General features: G+C 39.3%; 1 protein-coding gene across 2 annotated transcripts in view; it reads right to left on the minus strand.

Moving 5' to 3' along the window:
* Window positions 1-21,629, minus strand: part of Epg5 (ectopic P-granules 5 autophagy tethering factor) — a 104,825-nt gene that overhangs the window by 49,168 nt on the left and 34,028 nt on the right. For both annotated transcript variants that reach the window (XM_047526427.1, XM_047526428.1), the window contains exons 13-21: window positions 20,190-20,330; window positions 17,368-17,532; window positions 15,466-15,585; window positions 14,111-14,370; window positions 4,468-4,608; window positions 3,264-3,408; window positions 2,837-3,034; window positions 2,376-2,486; window positions 869-991 (exon numbers count right to left, since the gene is read on the minus strand). In XM_047526427.1, the coding sequence (XP_047382383.1) occupies window positions 869-991; window positions 2,376-2,486; window positions 2,837-3,034; window positions 3,264-3,408; window positions 4,468-4,608; window positions 14,111-14,370; window positions 15,466-15,585; window positions 17,368-17,532; window positions 20,190-20,330 (1,404 nt within the window). The remainder of the gene's footprint in view (window positions 1-868; window positions 992-2,375; window positions 2,487-2,836; window positions 3,035-3,263; window positions 3,409-4,467; window positions 4,609-14,110; window positions 14,371-15,465; window positions 15,586-17,367; window positions 17,533-20,189; window positions 20,331-21,629) is intronic.

A 21,629-nucleotide genomic window follows, 5' to 3' on the forward strand; every position in this document is an offset into this window, starting at 1 on the left:
GAAAAAGAAGTCATACAAAACTCACTTCTCTAACCCACTAACTGCCACATTACCCTCTATGGTAGCAAGGCACACAGGGCAGCTTTTTGCTGTCAAGACATTTCACATACCCTAGAACTAAAATGGGTCTGAGTCATCTAGTCTAACCTAACTTCCATTTCTGCAATTCTCTTGCATGTAAAATGTTATAGAGCAAGGCCGTAGAATGATATGAAAATCAAAAGTCAATCTCACTGTCAAACTTTATCAATCTTTCGAAAATTTAGATTTTAAAAGGACTTCTAAGAATGATGAATTCCTGGACAGGCTCTGAAACCCAAAAGCAAAGTATATACTATGGCATCTAAAAAGGACAGTCTTCAGTGTTAATAATGTAAATAAAACCATTAATTTGAACCAAAAAAAGAAAAAAGAAATAAAAGACTGTCTTTAAATCCAAAGCCCTATTTCAGTCTTTCTCAAACATTAGTGAGCCTAAGAATCAGAGAATTTTTAAAAAGAAATTCCTAGTTACAATCGAGATTCAAAGATTGAGACTCTCAAAAGCTGGGGTCAGGAATCTAATTTTTAACAAGTTCTCAAGAGGATTCTGATGCACCTAGGAGACAAGTGCTTCAAAAAACAGTTATTACCCCTTCACTTGGGCCCCTCAGTTATTGAATAATGAGTCTAGTTGCTAAGTGAACTTTGGGAAGCCAGTATATACTTCAATTACACAAGTGTTTTAAATACTGGTTTGGTGTTTGGGCTTTCCAAATATTCACAAGAAAAGAAAACACAGAAGCTCACATGCTAAGACGAATCCCAAATCCCTCAGCACTGCAATGTAAGCCACCCCACCACTCAAATGCAGAACTACTATTTGCACCTTCAGAGCTTGGTCAGGGGTAAAAGCAGAGTTTATAACCAATTCCCCTTCAACAACTCTTCGGAGCTGGGAGTCCTCTTCAAAGATGGATTCCATGTTCAGCACAGTCCATGCAAACCAGACCTATGACAACAGCAGAGAAAGGGAAGGGAAATGAGCAACTCACCCAACTAGTACAGTACATCCTGATAGCTTACAAGTTAAAATCTTTGCTAGGGCTGGGGGTATAGCTCTATGACTGAGCACTTGCCTAACATGCATGAAGGCCTGAGTTCAATCCCCAGCACTGCAGGAAAAAGAAATGTTTTTCAATGATCAATCTCAGTCAGCAAATACTTAGTTTGTAAAATTAACATGTATTTAATACCTACCTATATTCCTCTCACATTTATAGAATTAGACAGAAACAGACAACTGGAAAATGTTAAACTCATTTGTAAAGTCTACTTTAGTATCAGAAGGATGGTCATCCATCTAACGATATTTCTGGACATTCTATGCTCATGAGGGGTGACAAGAAGGCCAGACATGGGCTTGTCCTTAAGAAGTTTTCCATCTATTAGAGTAGTTGAGAATAACACAAGTAACCAAAACCGTGAGTGCTGGTGAGGACTGCATGGGGCAAAGCACTGGATCAGAGAAGGCTCTGCACTGACAGGTGGGAAAGGCAGGTCTCTGAGAGAAAGCAAGGCAGAGGCACAGAGGTGGGGAAGCAGGGATGGGTCTAAGCAACAGCAAGGAGCTGGTTTCAGTTCAATCATAAGAGGAATGAGGAAGAATAGGAAGTAAGACTGAAAGGTTGAAGGCTATTACTACTGATTTAAATGAGGAAAGAGAGACATAATTTTTTTTTTTTTTTTTTTTTTTTTTGGTACTGGGAATTGATTTCAGGGGCGCACTTAACCACTGAGCCACATCCCCAGCTCTTTTTTGCATTTTTATTTAGAGACAGGGTCTCACTGAGTTGCTAATTGCCTTGCTAATTTGTTGAGGCTGGTTTCAAACTCACAATCTTGCCTCACCCTCACAAGTCACTGGGATGACATGATTTAATAAACAGTTTGAGAACTGGTAATAGTGATGAAAATAACGCTGCCAGTAACAAAGATGACAATAACAAGTGCCAGTACTTAACTCTGTGTTAGGCGTGGTTCTGAATGCTTTACCTAAAAGTGTAATCATATTCTCATTTGACAAGTGAAGACTGAGATGTAAGCAATCTGCCCAACTCACAGAGCTAACAAATAGCAAAATCTGGGCCATCTGATTCTAGCACCCACTCATAACCTCTCAGCCGTCAGGCCACTGACTCAACCTCTGTTACACCTCTGTAAAATAGGCAGGGCTTGGCACCTCAGCAGAGGGCTATGGTGACGATGAAGTAAAAAAGCATACTTGAATGTACTAAGGGCTAAACAAATGCTAGTCACTGCAGGTGATTAGTAAGGATGGCAACAATATTGAAGTTCACAAAGATCACAAATGGTCCTCTCAGTGGACTTCATACCTGAGTGGGCATGGCCAAGCCTTCTACGAAAGATGGAGTGATGTTGCCTGCCACGATCCAGCTCACCAAAGAAGAGAGCAGACTCCGGTCACAGTGGTAACCTAAAGCATTCTACACCAGGAAGGAGCAGTGGAACAGAGAGAGAAGAGGATTTTTAAAAACTTTACCATTGACTCTCTCAAGAGTATTAGTGATTGTCCCATGGAAGATGCTGATACAACACAGATTTCAAATATGAGCCCAGCTGCACCAACTCTCCCAGGGGTGCATACAGGCATCCTCCTTTCCTTTGAGTTGCAAGGGATCTGTGCTAGCAGACTATGAGTAGAAAGATGAAACGCCCATGAGGTAAAGCTTTAAAAAGCAGTGGCCACAGAGTAATACTAGTAACTGTGCATTTAGGAGAACCTTTTAGAAAGCTATTATCCAGCCAGTGATGAAAACATAAACTAACAGGTTACCTTATGTTGCTGGTAGAGTAACTTCTGTACACAGTCTTCCTGCATCAGCTGAAAGGCTGTCTTACACAAGTGGTCCATGAGGAAGAGGATGGGTTGTTCTCGGTACCACAGGTGCTGGCTTATGAGAGCCTGAACCCAGAACTCCAACACGGCAACAGGGCCCACTTCATTGGGCTGTGTGCTTACAGATATGTGAGCCTGTGCAGAAATGGCTCAGGTGACGTGAAAGGCAATAACCAGTCTCCCATTTTTAAAACAAAAACAAAACATTATCTACCTCCATTAAAGCCCCACTCTGTTAGGCTTCTCAGTGCCAAAAGCACTGTACAAATGATTCAAAATGACCACATCGTAAGTGTGCTCACACCAGAGTCTTTGGGTTGGAAGATGGGGGAAAATGTATTTAGGGATTTGCAAGGGCCCTGACCTGGATCATGCTGTTGAGAAGCTTCACATTGTCCCCATGACTGGCTCCTGTGAGGTGCTGTGCCACCTTGTGAGTGACCTGCTGCGTGACACCTTGAGGTACACCACTATCCAAGTGGAGGAAGAGGAGGAGGTGTGACAAAAACCTGCAGAGCACAAAGATCACACACTGAACTTTCTGATCAGGAGTAGGCAGAACTGCCAGAGGTTAATTATTTAAGAGGAAACAGAGGAATGTTAAATTTTTGACCAAAGCTCTATTATGGATTCTGATAAATCTTCAAGAATTTCAGAAGAATAAACTTTTCACATTAGATGGCTAAAAGGAATTCTGTCTGCCTTTAGAAGTTTAACCAACAGGTCCAAGACCCACAAAGACATGCAAGGTAAAGAGCACTAGAGGAAAACACCCCAAGTACCTTAGCTCCTCCACACTCCCGTCTCTGCTAATAAAAACAAAAGATGTTTTTTGGATTCCCAAACGTCCCTAGCATCCAGGATGCCCAGGCCCTAACCCTTTCTTACTAAAATCAGATCTCCAAGGGAGGAACCTGGAAATTCATATTTGATAAGCCCCTTCTGGTGACTCTCATCACCGGGAAAGTCTGAGACACACTGAATGAAAAGATACACAACAGAAAACCTGTAATGTTCCCCTTGTGCCCTTGGATGTACTACCTGTCCTCACTATGGAGTCCTCCAGATCAGGCCTCACCTCCCCTTTCAGCACTCTTCATGAGGCCCAGCCAGATGCTCAGCTCCCAACTCCCTGAACAGGCAGGCCTCTTCCCCCTTCCTATGGGTCTTACCCATTCACAACACTGCACTGTGCACACCGTAGATGATGAAAAACAACATGTTTGGTTACTGTTCCAATGACACAGCCATTGCTTAATGTCAGGAGTGCTATTTCCCAGTGTTTCAAGCAAACAACTGCTCTTTCAAATACTAGTAAGTTTCAATAAGCCAGTTCAAGTTAAATGAGAAGGGAAATGCCTTTCGTGATACTAAAACTGGAATCATTATTAGAATCATTGTTCATCAACCTGCATTCTAAACTGGGATGCAGATGTTTTCTGCCTCATAAAAAATACATTGCTGAAATATCATTCTCTTTATTTTACTTGGGAAATAAGAAGATTTAGCCATTTTTGCTCACTGGGCCATTTCTAAAGTATCTCCTGCCACAGACAGAACATACTTACTGTTCATTCTTCAGAAGGTAATACTGGCAAGGGTAAAACAAAGGCAGAATCTTATCTAGGACGTGGACCACTGTTCTCAAATGTCTCGACTGGACCAGAATTCCCAATAGTGGGATCCCTTCAGCACAGAACTTCTCAATGCTATGAAGAAACAAAAGGCAATGAGCATATAAAGTAGCTGGTTCCTTAAATTCTGTTCTTCCAGTGAGTGACCAGCCTACACTATGTAGAGTACCTCAGGTCTCCAACATATTTTTTAATGTTCAGTCTTCACAAGAAAATACTAGACTCACAACTCTGAAAGTACAAAGGAACTTAAAAGTTCATCAATATTTTTATTTTATAGATGAGAAATAATTAGTATTGTGCCCAAATTTGCATAACTTACTAGGGAAGGGTCAAAATAAGAGCCCAGGTTTGCAAATTCCCAGTTCAGAGAGCTTGTTTTGTTTCTCAAACAGGGCTTCTTATAAGAGCTATGGGGTTCTTGGTCTGGCTTTTCCCACAAGTTACTACAGCAAAGGGAAGATTTGAAAGTGAGTTCAATCTGTCAGCATAACCTGGCAAATTTCTCCTAAAACCATTTATTTTCTCCTAATACTGGGGATTGATCTCAGGGGCGCTGTACCACTAAGATACATCCCCAGGCCATTTTATTTTTAAGACAATGTCTCACTAAGTTGCTGGGGCTGCTCTCAAACTAGGATCCTCCTGCCTCAGCCCCTGGAGTAGCTAGGATTACAGGCATGAATCACTGCCCCCAGCTTCTAAAACCAATTTGTCATAAAAATTTTCTGTCTGCACTTAAGAAATAAACTCAAATATAGGGAAAAAATGTGGAAGTCGATCCATGTTAAGATTCACTTTTCTTATTTACTTACAGCTACAAAATTCATATATAGAAATGACTTAAGTAAATTTCAGAAAAATTAATTTGATGGGAATTTCACTGTGTCACTTTTAAAAATAATACATATGGTGGCCAAAGACAACATGGAAAAATATTTCCACTATAATGATAACAGGGAAAAAGCCCAGAGGTTCAAGATGGCGGACTAGAGGGCGGCTGCATTTCATGTTGCTCCAGGACTCAAGATTCAAAAGAGGAGATAGTGACTTGGGACCAACTCAAAGCCGCCCGGGGAGTTTCTCCCATAGGGGAGGCGTCCCCGAAGGGGCAGTAGCCCTGGAACGCAGAGAACTTTGTGAAGTACAGTGACTCGGCGGGTCGCCCCTCCCCCGCCGGAGCGGTAAAAACGGTAAAAACGAACAGCGAAGCGGAGCGAAAAATGGCGGATTGAAGTTTCCAGGACCGCGGGCAGATTCTCTAACCTAAGGAGACTCGTCTGCGAAGGGTGAGGCTCTCAAGCCCAGGAGGGAGGTCCGGGCCCCTGGGAACGTTGCCTGCGAAGGCTGCCCTGCCCAGGCGGCAAGTCACACCTCCCCCGCTGGAGCAGTGAACTCGGAAAGCGGGGAACTTTGAAAAGGAGGTTGCGCGACACACCGCTTGGTTTTGAAGCGATCTGCCAGGGCTCCAGCGGCTGCCAGAGAAAGAGTGGGGCGGCGAGTTGTTTGGATCCAGCAACCGCCTGAGCAACGGGGAGGGGGCTGCCCAGAGGAGGTGGAGGTACGCAGTGAGTGGCTTGGTCTCCAAGCGCCCACACCTGGAGGAAGAGACGAGCGACGGGTCACTGGGGCTTGGAGCATATGTACGAGGCTCCAAGTGACTGCTCAGAGGGCGGGTCGCATAGCCAGGCGATTAGGTGCATAGCAAGGTCCGGTCCAGGGACCTAGGCACCTTTTCTTGAATGAACTACACAGAGACAAGCTGAGGGGCGAAGTGAAGGTTCCAGGACTTCAGGCAGCGTCTCTGAGAAGGGACAACCTAAGGAGACTCGTCTACGAAGGGTGAGGCTCCCAGGCCCAGGAGGTAGGTCTGGGCCCCTGGGAAGGCTGCCCTGCCCAGGCAGCAAGACACACCTACCCTCATTGGAACAGTGAGCTTGGAAAGTGGGAGACCTTGCAGAGGAGGCCGAGCAGCACACCGCTTGGTTTTTTGGTTTTTTGGACCAATCTGCCAGGGCTCCGGGGGCTGCCAGAGAAAGAGTTGGGTGGCGAACTATTTGGATTCAGCAACTGCCTGAACAACAGGGAGGGGGCTGTCCTGAGGAGGTGGAGGTGCGCAGTGAGTGGCTTGGTCTCCAAGCGCCCACACAGAACACCTGCCTGGAGGAAGAGACGAGTGACGGGTCACTGGGGCTTGGAGCATATGTACGAGGCTCCAAGTGACTCTTCAGAGGAGGGGTCGCATAGCCAAGTGATTAGGTGCAAAGCACGGTCCGAGCCGGGGATCTAAGCACCTTTTCTTGAAAGAGCTACACAGAGACCAGCTGAGGGGTGGAGCGAAGGTTCCAGGACTGTGGGCAGCTTCTCTGAGGAGGGGCCACCTAAGGAGACTCATCTGCGAAGGGCAGGGCTCCCAAGCCCAGGAGGTAGGTCCAGGCCCCTGGAAACGCTGCTTGGGAAGGCTGCCCTGCACAGGCGGTAGTTGTGGACTGAGGAGAACCTCTAGGAGGGGAACGGACTAGTGAGACCTCCCCACCGGGTGGGTCTTCCCCGCCGAGTGAGGTTTTCCCACAAAGACAGTAAAACCAGAGACACAGGCCCAAACAGGCATTGCCTTAGCCCGCAGTCTAGCTCCCCTTTGGATGACCATTGGTCAACAAGTAGAGGCACCTCTGCCCTCTAGCAGGGAATATACCCCAACTGAAGACCACCACCCCTAGAGAGGCAGCTACCTAGGGGAACACTGAAGTATCAACTTCCTCTAAGACTTCAGGCTACTGAAGGATAAGAGGGGATACACTAGCAATCTTCAGGGACATTATAAGTCAATAGAGGAAATCTGCAACATCTCTGCAGTCCACTGATACCTGAACAATATGAGAAAACAAGGGAAGAAAATGCCTCAAACAAATCTGGATGTTATATCAATAAAATCCAATGACAGCATGGCAGAAGAAATGTCAGAAAGGGAGTTCAGAATGTACATAATCAACATGATAAGGGAAGCAAACGATGAAATGATAGAGCAAATGCAGGCATTGAATGAACGCACCAATAGACAGTTAAAAGAGCAAATACAGGAAGCAAAAGACCATTTCAATAAAGAGTTAGAGATATTGAAAAAAAACCAAACAGAAATCCTTGAAATGAAGGAAACAATAAACCAAATTAAGAACTCCATAGAAAGCACAACCAATAGGATAGAACACCTGGAAGACAGAACCTCAGATATTGAAGACAAAATATTTAACCTCGAAAACAAAGTCGAACAAACAGAGAAGATGGTAAGAAATCATGAACAGAATCTCCAAGAACTATGGGATATCATGAAAAGGCCAAATTTGAGAATTATTGGGATTGAGGAAGGCTTAGAGAAACAAACCAAAGGAATGAACAACCTATTCAAGGAGATAATTTCAGAAAATTTCCCAAATCTGAAGAACGAAATGGAAAATCAAGTTCAAGAGGCTTACAGGACTCCAAATACACAAAATTACAACAGACCCACACCAAGGCACATTATAATGAAAATATCTAACATACAAAATAAAGACAGAATCTTAAAGGCTGTGAGAGAAAAGAACCAAATTACATTCAGGGGGAAGCCAATACGGATATCAGCAGATTTTTCAATCCAGACCCTAAAAGCTAGAAGGGCCTGGAATAACATTTTTCAAGCCCTAAAAGAAAATGGATGCCAACCAAGAATCTTATACCCAGCAAAACTTACCTTCAGATTTGACAACGAAATAAAATCCTTCCATGATAAACAAAAGCTAAAAGAATATACAAAAAGAAAGCCAGCATTACAGAACATTCTCAGCAAAATATTCCATGAAGAAGAAATGAAAAACAAAGAAGCAAATCAGCAAAGGGAGGAGATATCCTAAAGGAACTCTCAAATAAAGAGGAACCAAGTCATGTCAAAAATAAGCAAATAAATGAATAAAATGAGTCAAATGACCGGGAATACAAATCATATCTCAATAATTACCCTGAATATTAACGGCCTGAATTCATCAATCAAAAGACATAGACTGGCAGATTGGATAAAAAAGAAAGATCCAACAATATGTTGCCTGCAAGAGACTCATCTCTTAGAAAGAGATACCCAAAGACTAAAGGTGAAAGGATGGGAAAAAACTTACCATGCACATGGACCCAGCAAAAAAGCTGGGGTATCCATCCTCATTTCAGATAAAGTGGACTTCAAGCCAAAGTTAATCAGAAGGGATAAAGAAGGACATTTCATAATGCTTAAGGGAACCATAAATCAGCAAGACATAACAATCATAAATATCTATGCCCCAAACAGTGGCTCACCCATGTATGTCAAACAAATCCTTCTCAATCTCAGAAACCAAATAGACCACAATGCAATAATACTAGGTGATTTTAACACGCCTCTCTCTCCACTGGACAGATCTTCCAAACAAAAATTGAATAAAGAAACCTTAGATCTCAATAACACAATCAATAATTTAGACTTAACAGACATTTATAGAATATACCATCCAACGAAGAGTGAATACACTTTCTTCTCAGCAGCACATGGATCCTTCTCTAAAATAGACCATATATTATGCCACAAAGCTAATGTTAGCAAATACAAGAAGATAGAGACACTTCCTTGTATTTTATCAGACCATAATGGATTGAAACTAGAAATAAATGAAAGAGCAAAAAACAGAAATTACTCCAACACCTGGAGATTAAACAATATGCTATTATATGAGGAATGGATAACAGAAGATATTAGGAAGGAAATTAAAAAATTCTTAGAGGTAAACGAGAACAAAGAAACATCGTATCAAAATCTCTGGGACACTATGAAAGCCGTACTTAGAGGAAGATTTATTTCATGGAGCGCATTTAATAAAAGAAGTAAAACTCAAAAAATAAATGAACTAACACTACAGCTCAAAGCCCTAGAAAAAGAAGAACAGACCAACACCAGAAGTAGTAGAAGACAGGAAATAGTTAAACTCAGAGCTGAAATCAACGAAATTGAAACAAAAGAAACAATACAAAAAATTGACAAAATAAATAGTTGGTTCTTCGAAAAAATAAACAAAATTGATAAACCTTTAGCCACACTAACAAAGAGAAGACGAGAGAAAACCCAAATCACCAAAATTCGGAATGAACAAGGAAGTATCACAACAGACACGACTGAAATACAAAACATAATTAGAAGCTATTTTGAAAATCTATATTCCAACAAAATAGAAAATTTCGAAGATATCAACAAGTTTCTAGAGACCTATGAATTGCCTAAACTAAACGAGGAGGACATGCACAATTTAAATAGACCAATTTCAAGTAATGAAATAGAAGAAGTCATCAAAAGCCTACCAACAAAGAAAAGTCCAGGACCTGATGGTTTCTCAGCCGAGTTCTACAAAACCTTTAAAGAAGAGCTCATTCCAATACTTTTCAAAGTATTCCATGAAATAGAAGAGGAGGGAACCCTCCCAAACTCATTCTACGAAGCCAATATCACCCTGATACCTAAACCAGACAGAGACACATCGAGGAAAGAAAATTTCAGACCAATTTCCTTAATGAACATCGACACAAAAATTCTCAACAAAATTTTAGCAAATCGCATACAAAAATATATTAAAAAGATAGTGCATCATGATCAAGTGGGTTTCATCCCAGGGATGCAAGGTTGGTTCAACATCAGGAAATCAATAAATGTAATTCACCATATCAACAGACTTAAAGTCAAGAATCACATGATTATTTCAATAGATGCAGAAAAAGCATTTGATAAAATACAGCACCCCTTCATGCTCAAAACACTAGAAAAAATAGGGATAGTGGGAACGTTCCTTAACATTGTAAAGGCCATCTATGCTAAGCCCATGGCTAATATTATTCTTAATGGTGAAAAACTGAAAGCATTCCCCCTAAAAACTGGAACAAGGCAGGGATGCCCTCTCTCACCACTCCTATTCAATATCGTCCTTGAAACTCTAGCCAGAGCAATTAGACAGACCAAAGAAATTAAAGGGATACGAATTGGAAAAGAAGAACTCAAACTATCCCTATTTGCTGATGATATGATTATATACTTAGAGGAACGAGGAAATTCCACCAGAAAACTCTTAGAACTCATAAGTGAATTCAGTAAAGTAGCAGGATACAAGATCAATGCTCATAAATCCAATGCATTTTTATACATAAGTGATGAATCTTCAGAAAGAGAAGTTAGGAAAACTACTCCATTCACAATAGCCTCAAAAAAAATAAAATACTTGGGAATCAATCTCACAAAAGAGGTGAAAGACCTCTACAATGAGAACTACAGAACACTAAAGAAAGAAATTAAAGAACACCTTAGAAGATGGAAAGATCTCCCATGTTCCTGGATAGGCAGAATTAATATTGTCAAAATGGCCATACTACCAAAAGTGCTATACAGATTCAATGCAATTCCAATTAAAATCCCAATGATGTACCTTGCAGAAATAGAGCAAGCAATTATGAAATTCATCTGGAAGAATAAGAAACCCAGAATTGCTAAAGCAATCCTTCGCAGGAAAAATGAAGCAGGGGGTATTGCAATACCTGAACTTCAACTTTACTACAAAGCAATAGTAACAAAAACGGCATGGTATTGGTACCAAAATAGACAGGTAGATCAATGGTACAGAATAGAAGACACGGACACAAACCCAAACAAATATAATTTCCTCATACTAGACAAAGGGGCCAAAAATATGCAATGGAGAAAAGATAGCCTCTTCAATAAATGGTGCTGGGAAAATTGGAAATCCATATGCAACAAAATGAAAATAAACCCATATCTCTCACCGTGCACAAAACTAAACTCAAAATGGATTAAGGACCTCGGAATCAGACCAGAGACCCTGCATCTTATAGAAGAAAATGTAGGTCCAGATCTTCAACATGTCGGCTTAGGACCAGACTTTCTCAACAGGACTCCCATAGCACAAGAAATAAAAGTAAGAATCAACAACTGGGATAGATTCAAACTAAAAAGCTTTCTCTCAGCAAAGGAAACTATCAGCAATGTGAAGAAAGAGCCTACAGAGTGGGAGAAAATCTTTGCCAATCATACTTCAGATAGAGCACTAATCTCCAGAATCTATAAAGAACTCAAAAAACTCAACACCAAGACTACAAATAATCCAATCGACAAATGGTCTAAGGAAATGAACAGACACTTCACAGAAGACCTACAAACAATCAACAAACATATGGAAAAATGTTCAACATCTCTAGTAATAAAAGAAATGCAAATCAAAACCACCCTAAGATTCCATCTCACCCCAATCAGAATGGCGATTATCAAGAACACAAGCAACAACAGGTGTTGGCGAGGATGTGGGGAAAAAGGTACACTCATACATTGCTGGTGGGGTTGCAAATTAGTGCAACCACTCTGGAAGGCAGTATGGAGATTCCTTAAAAAACTTGGAATGGAACTACCATTTGACCCAGCTATCCCACTCCTTGGCCTATACCCAAAGGACTTAAAATCAGCATACTACAGAGATACAGCCACATCAATGTTCATTGCTGCTCAATTCACCATAGCCAGATTGTGGAACCAACCTAGATGCCCTTCAGTTGATGAATGGATAAAGAAACTGTGGCATATATATACAATGGAATATTACTCAGCCATAAAGAATGATAAAATTATGGCATTTACAAGCAAATGGACGAAATTGGAGAATATCATGCTAAGTGAGATAAGCCAATCTCAAAAAACCAAAGGAAGAATGATCTCGCTGATAAGTGGATGATGATACATAATGGGGTGTGGGAGGGGTTAGTTTTAGGGTTAGAGTGAATGTTGGGGGGGCAAGAATGGGGGAAGGAAGGACTGTATAGAGGGAAAAGAGGGATGGGAGGGGTGGGGGGAAGGGGAAAAAATAATAGAATGAATCAACCAACATCACCCTATGTAAACGTATGATTACACAAATGGTATGCCTTTACTCTATGTACAAACAGTGAAAGAACATGTATCCCATTTGTTCACAATAAAAAATAAAATAAAATAAAAAAATAAAAAAAAATAAAAAAAATAAAAAAGAAAAAGCCCATAAAAATTTATACTTGTAATTCCAACTAGTAGTAAAGAAATTAGATAAAGAGAGAAAAAACACAGGGATGATGTCACATCAGAATGTTCACTGTGTTGGAGGGGTAGAAGTGAGTGGTTTTTTTCTCCACTGTCCTAACTCTGCAGTTTAGTTACATTGTTACACATATAGAAGAAAAAAAAATCATTTCAAATAACAATAGTTATTTACATATAACATGAGGAAAATTCTATATTAAAAGTGAAAAAGATACAAAATTATAATATATCATAGTTGTAAAAAAAAGCTCAAAGGAAAAAATACTGTATAAAAATAAACAAAAGCAATGTTTTGGTATGGGAAAGATGCTGGGTGACTTTCTGATTATTATTCTCTGTATTTGTGTAATGTTATATTCATGTACAGCTATGTCCCTGTCTACTCCATCCCCAACCCCAACCAAGCTCATGTATAAGATTATTTTAAGTTACTTGTGTACTCTAGAACATCTACATTCCAGATGACCATGGTGTAATGAGACCCAAAAGGAAACACTTATTCTCATCCTCATTCCCATTCGGGATTCAGTAATCAGCACTGAACAGAGCAGCATGTTTGGAGAGAACCCAGAGCAGTGGATCAAAGAGCTATAGTCCAAGAATGGATACAAGCAATTAGAGAAATCACAAAACAAGTTCAGAAGACTGTCTTCAAAGAACTCACATATCAGATACTGTTCCAAGTATGTCATACATATGCGTTAAAATTCACTTAAGACTCATAAAGTCTGTTATCTTTATTATTCCCATTTTAGAGATGAAGAACCTGAGGTTCAGGAAACTTTATTATATGACCTACTAGAAACAATATAAAGAATATCTTCCTAAAGGCCTAAATAAGTCTATCCTTTTCAACATCAGTTCTACCCTCTCTTACCCAGCTTTCAAATCTTTCCCAACATTTGACTTTATTGGCCATCTGATCTCTTTTATTCTCCAACAGGAATCATGGGCTTCAACCAGGAGTATTTCCTTTCTTCCCCTCCACTCACCCTCCCCACTTAGACACCAGATGCTCCTTCCCACATTCAATCAATCCAAAAGCATTTGTTGAATATCAAGTACAACTTCTAGAGGCACAAAGATGAACAAGACAAAGTCCCTAGCTTTTATAAGGAAGCTCTATGGAATTATTTCAAATATATGTTCTAATACATTTTGTGAATATATATATATGTGTGTGTATACATATGTGTGTATGGGTATATACATGCACATACACACACATATATGTACATGCATATTTATTTATTTATTTAGGGGGAGTAAATGATCATGAGTATATTTGGAAAGCACTTCACCTTAATAAACCATTGATCCAGGCTTATTATTTAGTTCTAATTACCTCCCTACAGATTTAATGGAGACCTCAGCTCTTCAAAAGTAACAGATGAGATTCTGGAACCCCCATCCATAAGGTTAAGCAACTCTAGAGGTTCAACCCCAACACCATACCTGTGGCCCACAGCCGTCATAGATAAGGCGAGATAACAGCCAATGGGCATGCCAGCTTTCACAGCCTTCAAGAGAGGATGAAATGCAGGTGACTCTGTCATGTCAGGCACCATGCTGCAGAAGGGAACAGTTGGGCAATTCTGCTGTATTCCATAGTCATTTCTGTGCAGTTTTAACCTCAAGATCAAATTCCAGGCCCACTGGTTAAATGAGGTCTCAGGGGTTTCTCCATATCGAACAATACTGGCCAAATATGAAACCTAAAACAATTATTTATTTTAAACCACATTAGTTGCACAGAAATTAAATCAGTGACCTCATCTACTTGTCCCCTTTTATGAACAAGAGTGACTCTGAAAGAGAAGAATATACTACTTGCTGGCCTTAAATTAATGTTTGAAGTAATGCATTCAAGCAATTTCTTACTCACAAATGACCACTTGTACCTTCTTGTTAGTTATTTTGAGAATGTGATCTAAGCTCAGGCAAAAGAGAAATGATATTAAAGTTGATATTCATGAAATGGTGTGATGGTAAAACATTTTTTTAAGTTTAATATTAAGAATGAAAGGTCTCATTTACAAAATTTGCCAATTTGAATGGTATAAAAATTCAACCACCATCAATTTCAAGCTACCAACAGTTAACAATTGTTATGGGTGACATATTCCCAAACACTCAGGTGTGAGAAAATGCAAGGTACAGAGGTGAACCACTTGGGTTATGAGTCTTAACCTAATCAGTATGTTATTCCCAGAATAGAATTAATTGGATGGTAACTGTGGGCAGGTAGGGTGTGGCTGAAGGAGTTGGGTCTCTGGGGTGTGCCTTTAGGGTATACATTTTGTCCTTTTTGTCCTTGTTGAGCAGAGCTCCCTGTTTCTTGATGGTCATGTCCTGAGCTGTTTTCCTCCACCACATTCTTTTGCCATGATGTTCAACCTCACCTTGAGTCCCAGGAATAGTCAGCCATCTGTGGACTAAGACCTCTGAAACCACGAGCCCCCAAATAAATTTTCTCTCCTCTTAACTGTGTTCTTGTTAGGTCTTTTGGTCATAGCAGCAAAAAAAGCTGACTAAAGCAACAATCTAGCTTGCAAAGTTTCTGAAAATGTAACAGTCAGTTCATCTGCGCCAGCACTAGCACATCACTGCAGCTCAACTTAAACTTATAATACCAAAATGATCATAAAGTAGCTACTTTTTAAGTAAAGATTTTAACCATAGAAGTCAATGTTTATATCTTAAACTGTCAAACACATTCTTAGAAAATCTAAGGAAGGATACTGTAGCTTCATGTGCCCAGTCCATTTGTAAACAAAAATTTGTTTTCAATACAAAAGAGGAAGAAATACCTGCTTCATACTTTCAGAAATAAGCCCAGCATATGGCTTCTGTGCCAGGTACTTCTGATAAGCTTCGAGAACCATTAAGGCCACTTCCGCATGGACTGTTTGATTCAGATGAAGAGTACCCTTTTAAAGAGAAAAAATAATCACAAACATACCAGCCTGACTTATTTTTTAATACCTATGAGCCAAAACGTAGGCAGAATAGTAAAACAGAGTCCTGGATACAGAAGTCAAAAGTTCTAATCATCACATTCCCTAATAGTGACATTATAAAAATGACAATAGGAAAAAATTTGAAATCTAAAGAGCAATTATACTGTACCAGGACAGGTCTGAACCTGAGTCACTGCTCACCCCAGACTAAAATTGGTATCTTTTAATGGAATCCCCCACCCCACACTAGATCTCTACAAAGACTGTGGTATAAGTTATAAGTTAAGGGCATTGCAGCAAATCAGGAAAATGCTTGCTATTAGTTAACAAGAAAGACAGCTAACAAATTGAGTCCACATTTCCTTTTCTTGTTTCACTATCAGTGATAATAAATAAGATGTTCAATAACACAGGTAAGGCCTGTAATCCTATAATCCCAGTGATTTGGAGGCTGAAGCAGGAGGATCACAAGTTCTACAACAACCTCAGCAACTTAATGAGGTCCTCAGGAACTTAGTGAAACCCTATCTCAAAATTTAAAAATAAATTGTATATAGGGGTCTCGAATGGAGCTCATTGGTAGAACACTCCTGGGTTCAATCCCCAGTACCAAAAATAGTAATAATAATAACAACAACAAAACAGATAAAATATGCTTCAGGAGCCTCAAGTAGCCTACAAATTTCCCACCCAATCTCCCTTTGCAGCTTTGGAAAAATCAGTTCCCTAACTCTTGCATAGAAGTTGCTCTAAGGCAGGAGTGAAGAGACTCTCACAGGGGAATCTTCATCCAGCTCTCTGGGGGCTCCACTCACAAATAGGAGAATGTGAAGGTGAAGAACAGCCCCTGATGCTCCTCCACTAGCTCTGCAGTCCCAGTGGTCAGGGAAGCCCTAAGAGGAAAACTCCCTGGCTTCAGTTAATGTAAACTACACATGAAAGCTGCCAGGATTAAATGATTTGCCCAGAACAAAGCTGGCGGAGAGTTGCAGATGACTTGAGTTCTCCCCCATTTTTATTTTAAGATGTTAATATTTTGATCAAGAAGATAACTAATAAGGCCTACAGTAAAGAGACAGGAGAGATTATTAAATAGTCAAAACCACTTGATGTGGCATCTTTAGAGACATGATACCCTTAATAATAAACTATTAATATAAACCACAAAACCAAGTAATTAACATGTGCCAAGAACTATCCTCAATGTTTACACATCCTAACTCATTAAATTCTTACAACAACACTATGAGGAAGGCCTATTTAAATCAATGTTTACAGATGAGCAACTAAGGTCCAGAGAATGCAGGAAGCTTGCTCAGTGTCACACAGCCAGGAAGTAGCAGAGCTAAAATTAGAACCCAGGCAGAAAGGCTCAGAACTGAGGCCCATAATTAATTGATGATGTTTTAGAAAAACAACTCTGGCAAAGACATGCAAGATAAATTACAAGAGAAAAAGGGACCAGAGGCAGGAAAGGCAATAAGGAGTAAATGCAGTAATTAGACAAAAATGAAACAACAAAAACATATGTTCTAAGGATAAAGGGAAGAATTATCAGTGTGGAACACTCTATCTTCATTTAAAGGATGCTCACTCTGCAAACAGAATTAAAGATTCTAAACTCCAATACAGCTAAAAGAATGTGCAGACCATGCATACAGTACTTGGAAATGTTACTGTTTTTAAGAGAATGCTTTCCTGAAATTGAGACTCTTAGAATCTCCCATCTCTGAAGTTGGTTCTAACACATACCTGTTCAGCAAATCCCCAATTCAGTCCTTCTAAAATAACACAGGCCAGTTTATTCTTCACCGCTGTCAGGTTGTGATTCAGTAACCAATCCCGAACCACAGCTATCTCAGAGGCAGAAGGTCGCCAGAGATACAAAGGCAATTCTTTAAACAAGTATAAAGACACCTTATTAAAAAGAAAACAATAGTAATTAAAATTCAGAATTTAGGGACAATTCTCTAATACTAAAATATGTTATGATGCTGCCAAAGTTTTTCTTCAAAAGGAAGTAGAGTTCTATATGACTTTTAGACAAGTTAAACTGAAATTATAGACAACCAAATTGAATCAGTATTAAAACTGATGATACACCAAAACTATACTTAGATAACCTTTGTAAAGATAATCTTTTAATATGTAAATTGGTTACGTTTCAATTTATGTAAACCACCATACTAAGACACAAATTTAAAAACAATAAATCAAGGGATGGTCATTCAATTTATTTTTCTAAAATGCACTATAAATAGTTATTTATTCTAAAGCACTTAAAAAGATATTTTTATTTGTTTCAAAGCAGTCTTGGCGGGGAGGTAAGGAGTGGCAAATTCCAACAACTAAACTATACCCTCCACACCAAAGGTCAACTTTTTTTTTTTCTTTTTTTGTACTGGGGATTGAAATCAGGGGCACTCAACCACTGAGTCACATATCCCCAGCACTATTTTGTATTTTATTTACAGACAGGGTCTCACTGAGTTGTTTAGCACCTTGTTGTTGTTGAGACTCATTTTGAACTCAAGATCCCCCTGCCTCAACCTACTGAGTGGCTGGGATTACAGGGGTGGGCTACCATGCCCAGTCAAAAGGTCAACTTTTGAACTCTTTTTTCCCCTTACAGAGACTGAGGCAAGAATGTCTGCCCTTCTACTTCCGCTCAATATTGTAATGAAGGTTCCAGTAGATGCACTAAGGAAAGAAATCAAAAAACCTTGTAGTAAGAATTCTTTCAACAACATAGAATTCACATAGTGTATTCTAAAGTACATTGATGTTTTCAGTGAAAGTAAAAAAAAAAAAATCACAAATTTTACTTGAAGAGGTTCTAGGGAAGATACACAGATTTCACTAACAAAAGGAGAATGTATCCTCTAAAGTAAGCCTATCTTTGAAATCACAAAAGAGGCTAAAAGGAAAATATGACATCAATGTGCAGGTTGTCAGCCAACATACCTCTGAATTCTATACTCTGGAATGTCCCAAAGACTTGGTTCTTATCAACTACTACCCTCACCCAGAGTAATCTCCACACAGGATGTGTGCTCTCATGCTAGGCCTTTAGAAAACAAAGTTACCTTCTAAAACCAGCCAAGGATGTCTGTGAAGTTCAGGACCCCACCCACAGCTCATTCCCAGATGCTGGGGTTAGAGGCTGAATCAAGACCAGCGCAAAGTCAAAGCCATCACATTCATCTGACGGCACAGTGAGCTTGAACAAGTCCCTCCAAAAGCCTCAGCAATTTTATAGAGCACAACAGTACCACTTGTATAAATGGAGACTGGAAGCATTTTATAGATGTACTTTAAAAAGCAGTATGGTTCCAATGTTTACATTTACAATTAAGTATATTTCTGGACATAATTTACTACTAGAAGTATCATGGCCAAGTTGAAAATGTGTTGCCAAAAACAGAAAAACATTTGAGAGAAAAACAACATGAGCTCAATACAACTAAAAGAATCATATGACTCACTGTACATTTGTCTGAAATTCATTCCATTAAATCATCACTCAAAAATGTATAACCAAAAATATGCTGCTGTATTGAACTGCATATGAAGGGTTTTTTATTTCAATATAATCACCTACAAATATAATTGTGAGATACAATGCTTTTCTTAAAAAGGAAAAGGCACCATGCATTAAGAGGATGGTGGTTCCTCAAAAAATTAAAAACAGAATTACCATATGACCCAGCAATTTGACTTCTGGATATATACCCACAAGAACTGAAAAGCAAAGTCTCAAAGAGATATTTGTGCACCCTGTTCAATAGCAGCATTACCTGCAGTAGCCAAAAAGTAGAAGCAACCCAGGTGTCTATCAACAGATGAATGAATAAACAAAAGGTAATATATAAATACAATGGAATATTACACCTGCTTAAACAGGAAGAAAACTGACATAGACTACAACACAAATGAAACTTAAGGAGACCACTTTAAGTGAAATAAACCACTTCCAATGGACCACATACTTATCCCATTTATATGAAATGTCTGGAATAGGCAGACAGAGAAATAGCAGATTAGCAGTTGTTTTGGGCTGAGAGGGAAGGAGGAGCAGAATGATAGCTAAAGTGCAGGCAGTTTCTTTGTGAGGTGATAAAAATGCTCTAAGTTTACTATGGTGATGGCTGTACATATCAGTGATTTTACTAAAAACACTGACGTGTACACTTTAAATAGGTGGACTCCATGGTACATAAATTATCAAATAAAGCTGTTTTTAAAAATACATGACGATTACAAAAGGGATTACAATAAATGACAGAAATAAACTATATCTGTGTCCTGCTCAACTTAAATTACTATTTTTAATTTTGTGTTTGATTGCAAACTGGCCTTCTTTCTCAGTCCCAGTTATTTCTTCCAAGTGTAAAATATAAAAAGCATAAAAGGCAAACAAATTATGATTCTGGCACACAGTAACAGTAAATATTCTATTCATACTACTGTGCCCTCGAGTAACACAGTCATACCCTTCCTATTTTTGACAATGCTCCATTATTTCATGATTAAAAAAACAAAGACAAAAGCAAATAAAGAGCCAGTGTGCTTACCATTCCAACCTGGTCAATGGTCTCTTGAACTCGATCCAAAAGGATAGAAATTATCTCAGGATGAACAGCTGTGATGGCCCCCAAAAGCTCTCGACCAACTTTTGAAAAAGTCTCTCTGGTGGAGAGAGTGACATAAGATACCTAAAGAGGAATAGGAGGAGTAGAGATGGCACTTTAAATAACAATCAGTCAAAACACATTTCCACAGTTTTCTCAGATAAAACAGAAAGAATCTCACATTGAGCCTCAGTTCACATCTTGTTCAAAAAGATGTCAGAAGGTCAGACAGCAAACTATCTACCTTAAGGCCACAACCCAGGAGGAGACAGAATTCGTGAAAATGGCAACATTTATAACAATGACTCTAAAGTGCTGGATTCCTTTAAAAAGGAGGTCTGAGTCAACCTAAGTGCACTTTCCTGTGGCCCCAGATACTCAAGAGGATGAAGCAGAAATGCTTGAACCCAGGAACTCAAGGATCGTCTAGCAACACAGTGAGATCCCAGATAACTAAGTTTTTTTTTAAAAAATATATCCAAAGTTTGTCAGTAATAATGACAGTCCCTTGATTTCAAACTTACCTAAATATGAGGAAATTACTAAAAATGATAAAAATCAGAATGCATTTCATGAAAATATACAATCCCGTCTCCAAAATAAGATCCCTAACTACAAGAGTTTCTAACATATCAGTGTTAAACCAATTCCTCTTTAACCACATCTTTCAAACTCTATAATGCATTAATGCCAATGGCTAGTACTTTTTAATATAATGAAATAGAATAGAAAAATAACAGAAGAATAGAAAAATGTAAGAGTACATCCCAGAAAGATTAATTATTATTTCAATAATGCACACATAGGGTCAGAATGTAATACTGAATGTAGTTTTACTGTGACTCATGGTCAAAACACTGGAAAACACTATTCGAGAAAATAAACTTTAGCAATAGATCCTGAGAATGTCACTTAATTTATGTGAAAATACATCTTCCAAATTATTTCAGGCTATGAAGACAGTCTGGAGTCATATCCATGGAGGCTTTAAACTTGTGCCTGATTACAAAAGTAAATATAGGACAGCTGAAGGAAGTTCTAGAAAGAACTTTAGGTCATTCGGGTCTGCCATTCTCAAACTGGAATATTGAACTCAGAGAACTGTCTTCAAATATATTTTACTTGAGTATACTTGAATACTTTGGAGAAAGTATTTTTTTTTTTACATAAAGAGATACACAACACCCTAAAGTACAAAATGCACATGGCTTTTTAGATGTACACACATCTCCAGTGGAAGTACTGGTGGCCAGTTTGAGCTAGTCTCTAGACTCTGAGGGAATCCAAGTTCACTCTCCTCCACCAGCAGGGATGGCTCAGAGAAGAAGTGAAGAATGCAAGGATCTCATCCCAGTCTGTCATTTTGCAGATGAGGAAAATGAA

Source organism: Sciurus carolinensis, chromosome 15, assembly GCF_902686445.1.
Source record: "Sciurus carolinensis chromosome 15, mSciCar1.2, whole genome shotgun sequence".
Taxonomy (NCBI): Eukaryota; Metazoa; Chordata; class Mammalia; order Rodentia; family Sciuridae; genus Sciurus; species Sciurus carolinensis.